The sequence below is a fragment of the Erythrolamprus reginae genome, chromosome 1, assembly GCF_031021105.1.
Source record: "Erythrolamprus reginae isolate rEryReg1 chromosome 1, rEryReg1.hap1, whole genome shotgun sequence".
In the NCBI taxonomy this organism is placed as follows: Eukaryota; Metazoa; Chordata; class Lepidosauria; order Squamata; family Dipsadidae; genus Erythrolamprus; species Erythrolamprus reginae.
The window spans coordinates 126,800,082-126,817,821 of NC_091950.1; the positions used below are offsets into that span (position 1 = coordinate 126,800,082).

Below are 17,740 nucleotides of genomic sequence, written 5' to 3' on the forward strand. Positions count from 1 at the left end.
TCTTGAAACTCCAAACATTCGGACACTTTCTGTTATACTAGCGTCTGCCATTCGAGCACCAACAATTTGGCCTCTTTGAAAGTCTGAGAGGTCTGCCATTTCTAGAAGGTTATAATCAATTTCCTTAAATTTCTGTAAAAAAAAAGGTAGTTTAAAAAAACATATCAAATAACAGAATTAAAAAAACATTAAAATATGTCAAGTTGATTGATTTGAACATGTTCAAACATTATGATGCCAAAAAGTCAAGTGTTTCCATTTTTTGTCCACCCTGCATATATATATATATACTTAACCAAGATGAAAAAATGTAAATTTTATCAGCAATATACCTTTTAACAACATAAGAAGAATTCAGCCGAAATCAAGGGATGTCAATTGTTTGTTTATTTGTTTGTATGCTATCTGATTCCAACCAATTATACGGAAACTGAACAAAATGTGGAAACTGAACAAAAAAACAAGAACAAAATACTCACAAGATGGCAATCCAACAACAAAACAAACATAAAGCCATACAAACGGAAGAGGCCCATCCACCCCATGCTATGGCCTATGGCCCAGTGTTTCCCAAATTTTTGACATACGTGTACCCTTTCTAAAATTTTCGTAACGCTTAGTACCCCTCGTCAAAAAAAAAAGGATGTATTTTAATAAGAATCAAAATATATTTATTTTTTCTTCTTTTGGTACGTACACAAAATAATAATAAACGAAAAATAAAATTATTCATAACAAAATATAAATAAAAGTTATGTTATAAAAGCATTTATTTTGGACCAATGAGAAGGATGAAATTGCTTTTGCTGGGATGACAGATCGTCATAATTTGGTTCCCTAGTTGTTAATTTTAATCTGAGATGCGGTTCCATGTCCAATAGTCTGTTCCTTTTTTTCGACTTAATGTCTACAAATGCTGAAAAAAGCAACTTCACATAAATATGAAGTTGGAAAAGGCAAGATGTAATTTCAGAACTTTTTCTGAACGCTTACGCCCACCAAATTCTTCCTGTACCCCTGGAGGTACGCGTGCCACACTTTGGGAAACACCAGCCTATGCAAATAGGCAGATCTTCTCCCTCCCCGGGTTTGGGGGAACATCATCAGCTTAGGAGCCATTCAGATCTCAGAGAGGATCTTACTGAAGAGAGGACTCTAGTTTATGGAGAGTAGCCGTTTACTTGTTGCCCCAATTCATTCCCCTCAAATTGTTTGCAATTCAGAATTATTTTCTGAATGCCTAAAGATGCAAGACCAGGGAAGCCCTTGTTACCCATCACTACTATCCCGGGTTCTCTGAGAAAGTCTATAAGCAGTTAATGCAGGTGACATCTTTTAAGTGCTTTTCCCCATATTGGTGCTGTACAGTAAAGTATTTGTTTTTTTTAATATCAATTTTAAAGAATGAAAAAATGTTACAAGGAAGCTTGATATTTGTCAAACAGCTGAATGGCAAGCCAAGAAATTATTTTTGCAGACATACCTTTTTTCAGGATTGAAGATCAAACAGAGAACAAACAATAACTTCACTGACTTTTCTGCAGAACATCTTTCTCATTAAACAGTATTTTTTTAAAACAATTCTAACTAACTCTCTTCCAGCCTAACAACAGTGCACTTTTACCTTGGAGCAGTCTGACATTTTCTGCGGCCTGCTTAGACGCAGGCAGTCTGAGTAAAATATAGGAAAGAACACCAATTGCCTCTCTCCACCTTGCTGTTTCTATTTATTCCCACTGTGTGGAAAGAAATAAATTGACTCCAGGCTTGTAGAATATCAAATATTTAACCACGCACAGCTTGTGGGGGAAGATGGAGAGGACTTTGGATGCTGCCAGGTGCCTTCCTCTTCCCCACGTGTCTCCATTAGGGTCTTTCTCTGGTCAAGATTTCCTGATTTCCAAAACAGCCTGCTTCAAACACCAGTCGAGGTAAAAGGTTGATCTGATAACACACATAGATTGCTAAATAGTAGTGTGGTGGTGTTACTATTATTTCTAGTGCATGTTTGGAATCGAGATGAACTGTACAGCCTGATGCGCAACCCAAAGATATTTTATTTGTTTGTTTTTTGTTTGTTTTTTAATAAGATAGTTCTTTTTTTAAAAAAGTCAATATAGTTACTGTTTTCTCTAGTTGATCAGAATTTACGACATAAAAATTCAACTATAACAACATACAACTCAAACCACTGGCCTTAACACCGCCAAGAATTAATAATAAAAAAACAAAAATAAAACAAAGATATTTTATTTGACACACCCATTTTGTTTTCCCTTCACAGCAGTCACAAGAGTGTGGCGGTGGGGAGAGATAAATTCTTCTTTTTAAAAAAGAACCTGTAAGAAGATCCTAGCAAACAAAATTGCATGACTCTATGCTACGATGGCCCTGCAACTCAGACTATTCTATATTTAGACTTGCCAAGATGAGTCAGACTCATTCCCAAGGGGAAATACTGCCTGCGATGGAAGTAAAATGGATCACGAGAAATAAAAACGACAGGAAGAATCTGTCAAGTGAGATGCTAGCAGAAATCCCTAAAGTCTTACCTTGTAAATGCATATACTAATAATCTGGGTTAAGGGAAACCAGGACTGTGGTTGCCAAAAGCAGATAAAACTCACCCACTCTACCAGCCCCTTATTCCGGAGGGTTCACTAACTAGCCCTACACATTCAAATATATACAGTGTTCCCTCGATTTTCGCGGGGGATGCATTCCGAGACCGCCCGCAAAAGTCAAATTTCCACAAAATAGAAATACACTATGTTTGGCTATGAACAGTATCACAAGCCTTCCCTTAACACTTTAAACCCCTAAAGTACAATTTCCCATTCCCTTAGCAACCATTTAGATCATTACTCACCATGTTTATTTATTAAAGTTTATTAAAAAAAATATTTATTAAAGTCGAAAGTTTGGCGATGACATATGACGTCATCAGGCGGGGAAAACCGTGGTATAGGGAAAAAACCCGCAAAGTATTTTTTAATTAATATTTTTGAAAAACTGTGGTATAGACTTTTCGCGAAGTTCAAACCTGCGAAAATCGAGGGAACACTGTACATATATTTAAAAGGCTCCCAAATTAGATCACTGCTTTTGAGATGAAATATTTAATTGTTTGTGTAACAGCCTTTTATTTTAGCCAATGAAGTCATGGCTCAGAGGTAAGTCTGTCTGTCTGGAATAGGGATTTCTTACCTGATAGGGATCTCCTTTATTAATTACTCTTGTAAAAAAATACAATATGAAGCAAAACTGTTCTTGCATTGCTCTTTCTACCTAAAGGGGGTTTTCTCTCTCTTCCACCCCATCCCCCTTGCCCACTCACCCAGCCTAGGAAAAAAAAATATAGCCCAGATCACAAAATTGTATTAATAAAAAATCTAGGAACTTTGAAGAATTGCCTTATCAAATAGGGAAGATGAGATTCCTATGGAATTATTTTAAGAAGCGTTGGGAAAGAAAGGAAGTGTGGTCAAGGGCAGGCAATTTAAAATTTGCAAGGCTTAAGAGAAAACGTTACAACATACAGAAGATAAAATGGCAGTCGCTTGGATGTAGGGATTAATAATATTTGTTTGCTTGGGAAACAGAATACTGTCAGCATTATTTCTGGAGAGTGGTCAATGTGATCCACTTCAGAAAAAAAAAAGACTGCAACAAAATCCATATTGTACCTTGTTAACTAGCAAATAAATGCTTTTCTATATCTTACATAATTCATGTATATATGTGTCTATATCGTATGTGTGTGTATATTTGTATATATACATATACATTTATCTATCTATCTATCTATCTATCTATCTATCTATCTATCTATCTATCTATCTATCTATTTATTAAATTTGTATGCCGCCCCTCTCCGTAGACTCGGGGCAGCTCACAGCAGTGATAGAAACAATGTACAATACAAATCTAATAATACGAGGTTAAAAACCCATAATTTAAAAAACATGCACACAACACACCATACATAAATTATATAGGCCTGGGAAAGATATTTCAATTCCCCCATGCCTGATGGCAAAGGTGAGTTTTGAGAAGTTTACGAAAGGCAAAGAGGGTGGGGGCAATTCTGATCTCTGGGGGGAGTTGGTTCCAGAGGGCCAGGGCCACCACAGAGAAGGCTCTTCCCCTGGGTCCCACCAAATGACATTGTTTAGTAGACGGGACCCGGAGAAGGCCAACTCTGTGGGACCTAACCAGTCGCTGGGATTCGTGCGGCAGAAGGCTGTATATACATATATATATACACATACACACACACACACACACACACACATATAACACACACTAATAAAAGACATTAAGGGAAATCACGTCTGCTCACTAGGAAATACACATTTCTATTATTACAAATTAAAAGAAGGGAAATTATTTAAATATAGGCAACTAAAACCTGGGATCCAGTAACTATTTGAAATTCCTCCAGCTGCAGCTTTGTAACAAGACCAGTTCTGGGTGCCAACAGCCACTCTATATTTAAGCTATGCAATGACTGGTCACAAGAAATTTCATCTTTGAGCCTAAAATGAGATACTTTTGACACCTCAGAATCCTGTAGTAACATGTTCCAGAACAGATGCATGCTTTGGAAAAGATTGTCCCCAATGGTCAAAGAGTTGTTGGCTTGTTGCAAGCAAATTAGTTCGCTCTTTTGTAGACAGAAAGAAACCTTTCAAGTCAGTGATGACTCCTGGCAACTGTCTAGATTAGTTCTTGTTGCTTTCTTCAAAAGATTTCAGAAGTGGCCTGCCATTGCCTCCAACTTAGACCTACCATTGCCTCCAACTTAGACTGGCCAAAGGTCACTTACTTGGCTTCATGCCTAAAGTGGAACTGGAACTCACCGTTTCCTGGTTTCTAGCCTGATAGCTTAACTATAACACCAAGCTGGCTCTGTGCAGAATGCAGATGAAGTGTATTTTTTCGTGAGAACAAAATCTACTGGTTTCTGTTCAGAAATGCAATATATTATGCACATTCGCAATCACAGCCCAATCAGTACACTAATGGCTGCAAACGTTGCAGGAGCAGAATCATTCTATTCAGGCCATCTGATTTTCCATATGAGATTAGAAGGACTATTCATATCAGAGGAAGCATTCGTACAAGTCCTTTTCCATTTAGTCCATTTTTCTGGCAATTTTCTAGAGCACCACTGACAAATAAAGACTGAACAAATTCTCTAAATTATCTGAGAGAGAAAAAATGGCAACCTCCAGTGCAAATTAATAACAAAAGGTCACATTAAAACACCCCTCCAGATTTTCACTTTTCAAAGACAGCTAGAGTCGAGAGCTCCTGCAGAGATCTATACACTTGTCCCCAGTTATGTCTAGACCAATTATGATCCCCAAATTTATCCATTAATCAAAACACTGTTCAGCTACACAGTTGGTTCTAAAGCTTTTACCTGGACAATGTCATCAATTTTCAAATACAGCCCTATTTTTCCTTTGACAAAGGAAACCAAAATAGGTGTTAAGAGTTTCAGAGAGCTAGACCTCTTGACATTTTTAAAAAGGCCCATTAGTAGTATGAACACTAGCGGCACAAGCGTTTTCCAAAACTCAGATTTTGCTTTCCACATTTTTAGCAGAACCCATAATGTCATTCTTAGATAGAATAACTCTATAGAGCAATGGTTATCAACCTAGGGGTCGGGACCCCTTTGGAAGCCGAACAACCGTTTCACAGGGGTCGCCTAAGACCATGGGAAAAGACAAATTTTCCATGGTGTTAAGGAATTAAAACTTCTATTTTGGTGCCTTGGAACATATTTTTACAATCCAACCAATCTGGCATTTATGTGGGGGTTTCCCTCTGACCTTCCTGCCAATCAGCTTAAAGCTCTGTTGGGAGAATTGGTGCTAGACTTATGGTTGGGGGTCATCACAACATGTATTAAGGGGTCACGTCATTAGAAAGATTGAGAACCACTGAGAGAGAGTTGATTTTCCCATGTTTGATCTTCACATTAATAAGTCACTGAAGCAAAAAGATTATTAGGTATTTGTTAAGGTTACTGAATATTCTTTTAAAAAATAATTCTCATTTACACGAAATCAATCTGGCACGTCTTGATCCTACAGTTTAATAGGAGCGTTCAATGATTTGGACTTAATTCCAACGAGATGCTTCGGTGCATAGGGAGGATCCAAAGCAGTCTGCAGCTCTTTAAAGAAGCAACATTCATATCCTGAAGTGTGACAACTGTGAAGAGCAGCTACACAATACCAAGGAAAAAAAATCATGCCTGGTTTAATGAGTTATAGACAAATGCTACATTTGTATTCTTATATTCTGAAGCACTTTTTTGTAATCAAATCCAAAGCATTATATAGCATCATTGCTGAATACTTGGGTTTACTGTATCTGAAAGATCCAGAGATTGTCTGAGACTGGAAATCTGACATATATAAATCAATACCAATATAACAAACATGGTACCACATGTGAAATGAAGCATGCCTCCAAAGTAGAACCATGATCAGGAAAAGACCCACAACAACAGGGAAGAAGCCCAGGTGCCCATCCAAAGCCAATGCCCAGAGACAGTTGACAGCTCAGTGTTTCATTTTGAAGTCATAGAGTAAACTTTTAAGTAGGAACAGAGCTTGCTAAAATCTCAACTTTTCCCAGGCCTTAAATAGATATGCAAGCTTGGGCAAAGATGAGTGGTTGGGACTGGGCACACAGCACATTCTCCATTAGTGGCGTTCTTCCCCTATCCTAATACAGTGGTACCTCTACCTAAGATCGCCTCTACTTACGAACTTTTCTAGATAAGAACTGGGTGTTCAAGACATTTTTGTCTCTTCTCAAGAACTATTTTCCACTTACAAACCCGAGCCTCCAAAACTGTAACCGGAAAAGGCAGGGAGAAGCCTCCGTGGGGCCTCTCTAGGAATCTCCTGGGAGGAAACAGGGCCGGAAGAGACGGGGAGAAGCCTCCGTGGGGCCTCTCTAGGAATCTCCTGGCAGGAAACAGGGCCGGAAAAGGTGGGAGGAAGTCTCCGTGGGGCCTCTCTAGGAATCTCCTGGGAGGAAACCGGGCCTCCACCCTCCCTGTGGTTTCCCCAATCGCACACATTATTTGCTTTTACCTTGATACCTATGGGAAAAATTGCTTCTTCTTACAATTTTTTCTACTTAAGAACCTGGTCACGGAACGAATTAAGTTCGTAAGTAGAGGCACCACTGTATGTGGTGGATAAAAATGAATGGGATTCCATATCCCTATCTGTCATCAAGAATTGTGCTGGAGATAACCTGAACATTCCTATCTTAATTAAAAGAGCTGGGGGGTGGGGGGAGATTATCCTAAACCTTATGTATGCTTTGGTAAAGTACTATTTTTGTTTTTGTTTTAATTTAAAGCATCAACTATCCCGCTGATCAGTCTAAAAGGACTCCAATTCTACCACCTCAAACCAGTGGCTGGAGGAGGTTTCGAACTTGATGAAGGCGAATCCGCTGAGGCTTAATCCAGACAAGGCAGAAATGCCGCGAGCGGGATCACCTGGACAGAAACATACAGAGGCTGGATGAAGGGCATGCCTCCTCTTGAAGGACTAAGTGAGCAGTATGGCAGATTGCAGGACTTAAGTCTAGCGAAGCTTAAGTGATTACAGCAGATGGACGCCCATATGAACAGCTCTGTAACCACAGATCGGAAAATGTGGATCTGGACTTAAATCATGCATGCAATCAATTATCTCCAGATTAGGCTTCTGCACTTTTCCCTCCACAGGACTGCACTAGAAAACAATTCACAAGCTGTTCAGTTATTTTTGGAACTGAACACTTGTATGGTATCAATACTATACTGTTTGCAACAAATTCTGATCGAGTTCAAAGGGTTGATAAACTAAAATGCTAAACTCTGTAAAAGTCACTACAACCATATGAGCTTGCACTAATCTTAAAATCAGCATCAGAGGCCTTGCTGGCTAATCAGCTGCTGAGAAAAAAAAATTGACTGAGATAACAGACTATGGACATCAAATACAGGATATTTTTCAGTCCTAGCCCCTAAAGTGTGCAAGTTCTTTCAAGGGAAGATTTTTTGTTTCAAGTGACTTAACTGAGATGATTCTATTATGGCTGCTGCTGCTACTACCACTATCAGATTCCAGATTAATGATTTATATTCTTAGTTTTGCATTACTGTGCACTGTTCACATTTGCTAGACCGAACAGTGCTAAATGTTTGTAAACTGTAGTTATCGTTCAATTGTTTTTTTGGGGAATGTTGGATGTTTACGCTTTGCATTTTAAATTGTGTTATATTCTGGAATTGCAATTTTACTATACTCTCTTTTGTAAGGCACCATGGAAGGACAATGTCCTTTCAGGCTATCTAAAAACCTTAGTAGAAAATAAAGAAATATTAGTTTATATCATGGCATTGGTATTTCATACTGCTTCCAAGGAAATATGTATGTATGTACAGTGTTCCTTCGATTTTTGCGGGGAATGTGTTCCGAGACCGCCCGCGAAAGTCGAATATCCGCAAAGTAGAGATGAGGAAGTAAATACACCATTTTTGGCTATGAACAGTATCATAAGCCTCCCCTTAACACTTTAAACCCCTAAATTACCATTTCCCATTCCCTTAACAACCATTTACTCACCATTATTACTGGTACTCACCATTGAATAAGACACTAAGTGATCCTGATATTTATAAACATAATTATTTATTAACAATAATTATTTTTTTATTTATTTGCAAAAAATATTAATTTGGCAATGACGTATGACATCATCAGGCGGGAAAAACCGTGGTATAGAAAAAACCCCGCAAAGTATTTTTTAATTAATATTTTTTGGAAAACCGTGGTATAGGCTATTCGCGAAGCTTGAACCCGCGAAAATCGAGGGAACACTGTGTATGTATGTATGTATGTATGTATGTATGTATGTACATACTTATTGCTTATGTTCCAAACAATGAGTGTGGAAAACCAACCAAGAAAAAAGAAAAGCAAGAATGGCAACATTAACAGGAGATGTTCAGGTAATCATCGTTTAGCAACTGCGCTTGGACCTTGCAACTCTGGTGTTAAGCAAAGAACTCACTTAAACCAGGGGTAGGCAAAGTTGGCTCTTCTATGACTTGTGGACTTCAACACCCAGAATTCCTGGGCCAATTACGCTAGCTTAGGAATTCTGGGAGTTGGAGTCCACATGTCATAGGAGAGCCAACTTTGCCTACCCCTGCACTAAAACCACAACTGTGCTTACGATCTTACTTCTGCTTTCTTTTCCTTTACAGACCTACGCAAGTCGTCAAAGCGAGGATTGGTGAGCAAAGTTTTCATATCTGTCATAACTGCAGACAGTCACTAAACAAGACAGTTGCTAAACAAGGACTATCAATAGATGAACATTCAGAGTGACACCAGAGGTCTGAGCAAAATTATGAAAGCATATGAAAAGACCAAAGTTTTGAAGCATTTCTTTTTCTGTGCTTTGCTGAAATAGACGCAGTGATGTTACTTTTTTTTTAAGCACCATCAAAGGCGCCACTGCCTGCCTTTCATTTTGAACGCTAGATTCGGTTGCTGCACTTTATTTATTTTTATTTTATTTATTTGTCAAACATTGTATAGGATAGTAATAGTTTGTATAAACATAACATAAATAAAGAGTAACAATAAAAGAAGACAATGAGACAATAGGCACAGTGGCATGCTTATATACACCCTTTACGGACCTCTTAGAAATGGGGAAAGGTCGACTGTAGACAATCTAAGGTTAGAGTTTTTGGGGAAGAAACCACAGAGTCAGGTAGTGCATCCCACTTTAGTGAAGGCAAAGTGACCTGCAGCCTTCCTTCACAAGCAGCATTGCTAGGATGGATCCTTTGCGTTCCTCCTTGCAGTAAACCTAGTATTACATTATAATACAGTGATACCTCATCTTACAAACGCCTCGTCATACAAACTTTTCAAGATACAAACCCGTGGTTTAAGATTTTTTTGCCTCTTCTTACAAACTATTTTCACCTTACAAACCCACCACCGCTGCTGGGATGCCCCACCTTCAGACTTCCGTTGCCAGCGAAGCACCCGTTTTGGCGCTGCTGGGATTCCCCTGAGGCTCCCCTCCATGGGAAATCCCACCTCTGGACTTCTGTGTTTTTGTGATGCTGCAGGGGAATCTCAGCAGGGGAATCCAAGCAGTGCAAAAGCGGGCGCTTCGCTGGCAACGGAAGTCCGGAGGTGGGGTTTCCCAGCGAGGGGAGCCTCAGTGAAATCGCAGCATCGCAAAAACACAGAGGTCCGGAGGTGGAGTTTTCAAGGACTTCGGTGTTTTTGCAATGCTGCGATTTCACTGATGCTTCCTTCGCTGGGAACCCCCACCTCTGGACTTCCGTTGCCAGCGAAGCGCTCGTTTTTGCGATGCTGGGATTCCCCTGCAGCATCGCAAAAACACAGAAGTCCAGAGGTGGGGTTTCCCATGGAGGGAAGCCTCGGAGGAATCCCAGCAGCGCAAAAACGGGCGCTTCAGCTGGCAAAAGGGGTGAATTTTGGGCTTGCACACATTAATCGCTTTTCCAACGATTCCTATGGGGAACATTGTTTTGTCTTATAAACTTTTCACCTTAAATTCTGAAGAATTATTGCTACTCGGGGGTCAGTAATACTGGGCTTTGGAGAGCATTATTCTCATTCAGTGTAAGGCAGCTTTCTAGTTTTCTCTGTTCCTTTCCTTCTCTTAACTCCTGAGCTGTTTACAAAAGAAGGAGGGTAGAAGGAAGAAAAAAAAATCACAAAATACAGTGATACCCGGAACCAATTAAGTTTGTAAGACAAGGTATCACTGTATTTTGTGATTATTTTTTTTCTTCCTTCTACCCTCCTTCTTTTGTAAACAGCTCAGGAGTTAAGAGAAGGAAAGGAACAGAGAAAACTAGAAAGCTGCCTTACACTGAATGAGAATAATGCTCTCCAAAGCCCAGTATTACTGACCCCCGAGTAGCAATAATTCTTCAGAATTTCACTGCAGGAATTTTTCCAGCTTAATCAAGAGATATCAAGATATGGATCTGGGACCTTTTGCATGCCAAGAATGTCCCAGATCCCACTGAGATACTGATCAAATGTTATTTTTAAGAGGCATGATGAACCCAGCACTTAAAATTCTAAACCAAGCAAAGAAGCTAAATCCAAAGGATTTGCTTAGCACTATAGCCAAATAAAACTAGCTCTTACATTCCGCGTAGGAGATAACTATAGAAAATACGCAACAGGAAAACTAAGAATCTCTGCCTATGTTGGTCTTAACTACTTATATCCCCAGATCATGTGGGACACTTGGGAAGCATCTTTGAACTCCCAGAAACACCTCAGGGCAATGAACCAGCAGTGACAGTGATCAAAACAGACACTCGTTTGTTGGTACAGATCTATTCAAAGATGCATCGCAACCTACAGGATCAACCAAAGGCAACGTGGATTTTACATGCTCTGTCACCCAAGCCAGTGAATATGATAAAGCTATTGTTTGTGACAGGAATGCTCTCATCTCTTCCCTGAATCCAGATTCACCCTGAACATCAAAGTTTCACTTGATAGAAAAGGCCATCTCGTCCTGTAAGTCAAACAAGTACAGCGCTGAGAACATCAGCACCCCTGTAATGAATAAAAGGCTTCACAAAACAATCCAAAAATAGGTCTGCCCATCTGGGGAGATGAGACATAAACGCATTGGATTAGATGGAATGAACGGTGTAATAAAGCTTTTACAGGCCTGTTAAAACCTACCCAAAATCCAGACCATTAGTGCTAACCTGACTCTGTCGGCTTCAGGTAATCTCAGTCATTAGAGAAGAGGGATATAATTCCCTTATTCACAAACTTTTTTACTTTATCTATTGTGAAGTGTTAATGTCTGCGCAAAGTAACCCTTGAATAACAAGGGTATGTACATGGAAACATTTATGAGAGTAGTTATGATTATTCAGCCACAAACAAATACACTAACTTGAATTAAAGTTTTCTTTAAGAAATAGCACAATCCAATAAACGGTTCAGGTCATACATGTAATAGTCAGAATATCAGTCCAAAGAATATCCAATTACAAAGTCTTCTTACCAGTTGTTTGTGTCATGCACATTAAACAAAGATACCAAGGTATAAACACAGCTTAGATACAACAGAGAACAGAAGATTACTATTTGATAACACATATATTAACATCAGCAAGGTTGGTGTTTGCACAAACTTGGAAAACGGAAAACTTACCAAATGAAGAAATGGTGATTAGGAAAATGCTAGATTGGGCTAAATTAAGCAAATTAACATACAAATTACAGAATAAACAACATAAAGACTACTACACAGTTTGGGGGAAATTATATAGTTGGATGGAAAAGAAAAAAGAATTGAACTAACGTTTAAGAAAAAGAATGAATCAATGGAAATAGAATTGTAAAGTATTAAGCTAATTCATATTATTATTATTATTATTATTATTATTATTATTATTTATTAGATTTGTATGCCGCCCCTCTCCGGAGATTCGGAGCGGCTTTTTGTGGTTTTTTTTATATATCTGAAAGTTTGTATGTGTGTCTTGTTTTTGTTTGTTCATTATTAAAAAAAACAGAGAACAGAATGTCAAAGAGAACATATCAGAAAGAGAGCGAGAGCTCTAATCTCTAGCTCCCTCTTATGGCAACCTGAAACACAATCAACCAATCATAAATAGCATATAGTTAAAGCTATATACAGTGATACCTTGTCTTACAAACTTAATTGGTTCCGGGATGAGGTTCTTAAGGTGAAAAGTTTGTAAGACGAAACAACGTTTCTCATAGGAATCAATGGAAAAGCGATTAATGCGTGCAAGCCCAAAATTCACCCCTTTTGCCATCCAAAGCACCCGTTTTTGTGCTGCTGGGATTCCCCTGAGGCTCCCCTCCATGGGAAACCCCACCTCTGGACTTCCGTTGCCAGCGAAGAGCCCATTTTTGCACTGCTGGGATTCCCCTGCTTGGATTCCCCCGCAGCATCACAAAAAACATGGAAGTCGGGAGGTGGGGTTTCCCATGGAGGGGAGCCTCAGGGGAATCCCAGCAGTGCAAAAACGTGTGCTTCGCTGGCAACGGCATCCCAGCTGCGGCGGTGGGTTTGTAAGGTGAAAATAGTTTGTAAGAAGAGGCAAAAAAATCTTAAACTCCGGGTTTGTATCTCGAAAAGTTTGTATGACGAGGCGTTTGTAAGATGAGGTATCACTGTACTTCAATACAGTTAAACCTACAGACATACATTTATATATTGCCAACTGATTGGACAGAATACTTTTTAATCAGCCTCCAACCAGGTATATCATGAAAGAAAACAATGTTCAATAATCAATATAGCTTTTAGGGTAAGAAAGACAAAGTAAACTAAAAAGGGTGGAAGAGTGGGAGATTGAGTCAACCTTGAGCAGGTAAGACCTGAACTTCCAAACTGCTGGCAACCGGCAGTCAGCAGAAGTAGCCTGTAGTACTGCATTCTAACCACTGCACCTTTATTATAGTAATAATTAGCTGCCCAATAATTCCCAATCTTATTTCCTAAGATGAAAAAGGTGATAGAGCAGCTAATGACAGAGAAGATACCTAGGAAATAATCATGCGGCTCAAAAGTTAATTAGGACAAATATGAAATGGAGGCCTCCAATTATGGCTTATTTCTTCACATACATTATATGAAACAGCAGTAATATCCAGTAACTGAGAGTTGACTATTATAATTCTTTTTTTAAAGGTACAACAGTCCTCATTTAGCAACAGCTGCAGACAATGACTGTTCACAGTTATGACTGTAATGAAAAAATAACTTTGCAACCAATCCTCAAATTTACAACCATCACAGGAAGCCTTTGCTTTTCCAGTAGGCAGATAGCTACCCTACTCTCATATTCAATATGCCCAAGCTAGGGACCCACCCCTAGACGTTAGGCACCCTCCTGCACTTATGCACGCCCCCTAAGACATAGAAACATAGAAGACTGACGGCAGAAAAAGACCTCATGGTCCATCTAGTCTGCCCTTATACTATTTCCTGTATTTTATCAGTAACTGTGGATTTACCAGCCACGTCTGCTGGAAGTTTGTTCCAAGGATCTACTACTCTTTCAGTGAAATAATATTTTCTCACGTTGCTTTTGATCTTTCTCCCAAATAACTTCAGATTGTGTCCCCTTGTTCTTGAGTTCACTTTCCTATTAAAAACACTTCCCTCCTGAACCTTATTTAACCCTTTAACATATTTAAATGTTTCGATCATGTCCCCCCTTTTCCTTCTGTCCTCCAGACTATAAAATTGAGTTCATTAAGTCTTTCCTGATACGTTTTATGCTTAAGACCTTCCACCATTCTTGTAGCCAGTCTTTGGACCCGTTCAATTTTGTCAATATCTTTTTGTAGGTGAGGTCTCCAGAACTGAACACAGTATTCCAAATGTGGTGGTCTCACCAGCGCTCTATATAAGGGGATCACAATCTCCTTCTTCCTGCTTGTTATACCTCTAGCTATGCAGCCAAGCATCCTACTTGCTTTTCCTACTGCCTGACCACACTGCTCACCCATTTTGAGACTGTCAGAAATCACTACCCCTAAATCCTTCTCTTCTGAAGTTTTTGCTAACACAGAATTGCCAATGCAATACTCAGATTGAGGATTCCTTTTCCCCAAGTGCATTATTTTACATTTGGAAACATTAGACTGCAGTTTCCATTGCTTTGACCATTTATCTAGTAAAGCTAAATCATTTACCATATTACAGACCCCTCCAGGAATATCAACCCTATTGCACACTTTAGAGTGATCGGCAAATAGGAAAACCTTCCCTACCAAGCCTTCCCCTATGTCACTCACAAACATATTAAAAAGAATAGGACCCAGAACAGACCCTTGTGGCACACCGCTTGTAACCTGTCTCTGCTCAGAATACTCGCCATTAACAATAACTCTCTGATGTCTATGCTTCAGCCAGCTCTTAAGAAATATGTAAGGTGTACAGTAGATGGTTTAAGGTAAAAGGTATGGGGATTAGAGAAGTTAACAACAGGATTAGGTAAAGCATACCAGACATTTACTACTCTATTGCAGAAGTCGTATTTTCTGCAATCAAGATTAGAGCGGATTACACTTAGTTTGTATCTATCGATAGCCCTAATGTTATTGTGGTTGAAATAGTTGTTAACAGGTAGGACATTAAGGTAGATGATCTTGTGTACTAATCTTAGCTCGGAACATAGGCGGTCTCGTTCAAGGTTATCCAGGCCTAAATTTCACATCTACTGGATTACAGAATTTTATTTGAGCAGAGGAGCTGAGTAGTCTTCTTGTAAAATACCTCTGGATCCTCTCTAATGTATTAATGTGCGAAATAATGTGGGTTCCAGGCAGATGAGCAGTATTCAAGGATAGGTCTGGCAAAGATTTTGTATGCGCTAGTTAGAAGTATGATGTTACTAGAGAGAAAACCTCTTAAAATAAGGTTGACAACTCTTAATGCCTTTTTAACAACATTGCTACAGTGAGCTCTGGGGCTTAGATCTTTTGAACCAGTGTCCTTGACAGAGCGTCGGTCATCTTTTAGATCTTTTCTGTCCAGTTTCTATTTGATGTCTGATTTTTATTGCCAATGTGTAGGACTGAGCATTTGTTAGTAGAGATTTGGAGTTTCCAATTGTTTGACCATTCAGATATATAATCTAGGTCATTTTGTAGGGTAGTAGAATTGTCTGTGATGTTAAATAGTTTTACACCAACAGCAAAGAGGACGTAGCTGCTTACAATATGATCATAAAGATCATTTATATAAAGCAGAAAGAGTGTTGGTCCTAGGACGCTGCCTTGGGGAACATCACTATTAACTGGCGTTGGGTTTGATATGGTGTTTCCAATTTTTACTACTTGTTGCCTGTTTCATAGGATCCTTGATTTGTTCAAGGATCCGGAAATGCCGTAAGAACTTAATTTTAACAGAAGTTTGTAACGTATCACAGAATCAAAGGCTTGCAGACGTCTATGTAGATTGCATCTATTGCTTTATCGTGGTCTAGTTGAGAGGTTCAAATGTTTTTGCAATGCATGAGTTGCAGATTTCATGACAAATTTTTCCTGAAAACAAATTGCTTATTAGAGAGTAGGTTATTTATCACTAAATGGAGAGGATGGATTGCTTTATGATGGCTTCCATGACTTTACAGGTGACGCAGCAAAGGGGGATTGGACTATAATTCTCAACAAGGCTGGAGTCACCTTTTTTGAAGATAGGTATTGTTAATGTATGAGCAGAGTAATCCTTGTTTTCCAAGGTTGTGCACACACAGAAATGTTTAGATTGAGATTAGTTGTGAATAACTATTCAGCCACACACAGATATACTAATTTGAATTAAAGTTTACTTTCAGAAATAACATATTCAGATAAACAGTCTAAAGTCATACCCATGATAGTCAGAATAACAATCCAAATATTACCAAGTACATAGTCTTTCTTACCAGTTGTCTTTGTCATAATCAGCAAAGATATCAAGCCTAAACACATTTTAGCTACAATATATAACTACAATACAGAGATTGCAGAGAAAATGCAGAGCAAAAAACAATGAGTAGTCATTAACACTGAGTAGCCAGATAAAGAGAAACAAACTATGAACTCTATCCTCCTCTTGTGGCAGTCTGCAACACCCGCAGCCAATATATTGCCAACCCAACAGTTATGGACAGAGGCCTAACAGGTATGACTGTTGATAATGACCATAGGACAGGCAAGGAGATCATTCTAAAACATACTTCATAGATGGTGCTTAGAGGTTCAGCTATGGCAGGAGAGCTCTTTAGAAAGCTAGGCACATATTCCATCAGGATCAATAGGATAGAGATGGCTTAAAGTTTATACTAGTGGTCTATCTTTATAAGCTTTTTATACCAAAAAGTATAATACTGCCCAAAATATGTAGGATAAGTGAATGCAGTTTATTTATTTAAAGAACATGCTTAAGTGTAAAAGAAATTTAAATCTGAACATGTCAAATGAAAAACTTTATTTTATTTATTTTTGACATGCTATAAATGGAAAGCTGGCCTTCTTGATCCAGAAAAATAAAAGAAACGACAATATAAAAGAAGAAATATCAGCAATGAGAACCGAGCTCTGTCAGCTCAAAACATACAATTCGGTACACGTAAAGTTGTATTTTAAACAATTCAATTGCAATTTGATTATCTGTATTGTTGTTTTGTTTAATTGTATTGTTTTAACTCTCTGTGAAGTTCCAAAGCAACCATGCCCCAAGTTTTGCCCTGCATTTGAGAACAAGAATATACCGTTGTTGTTGTTTTTTAAAAATCCAAGTGATTTCACAATGGAAGATTGAAGGACTGATCATACAATAATACTTAATCTGTTTTCTCTCTACATTGGAGCCATCTTGTTACCCAAGTAAACAAGCCTGGGGGAGGGGAGGCAAAGCAGGGGGAGGCTTTTTATTTTTTTGTTTATAGGACTGTATTTCCTCTGACCTATTTTTTTTTTAACTAAAAATAGTCCTTCTTAGGTCACTACTGCAAATTGAATTCTGCTGCTTCATTGCCCATTTTAGTGAGCTGCCTGCACACAGAGCTTAACTCATTCTCTGCTAAACAGATGTGACTGTTCCTTGGCAAAAAAAAAATGTAGGCATTCAAAAGAAGCATAGTTTCAACAAAGCC

At 38.7% G+C, this 17,740-nt stretch overlaps 2 protein-coding genes across 2 annotated transcripts in view; one reads left to right on the forward strand and one right to left on the reverse strand.

Annotated features, from left to right (window-relative positions):
- Positions 1–7,502, forward strand: part of KCNC1 (potassium voltage-gated channel subfamily C member 1) — a 214,552-nt gene extending 207,050 nt beyond the window's left edge. Inside the window, exon 4 of the mRNA XM_070764372.1 lies at positions 7,396–7,502. Coding sequence (XP_070620473.1) covers positions 7,396–7,502 — 107 coding nt within the window. The remainder of the gene's footprint in view (positions 1–7,395) is intronic.
- Positions 1–17,740, reverse strand: part of SERGEF (secretion regulating guanine nucleotide exchange factor) — an 85,260-nt gene that overhangs the window by 15,874 nt on the left and 51,646 nt on the right. The window lies entirely within an intron of this gene.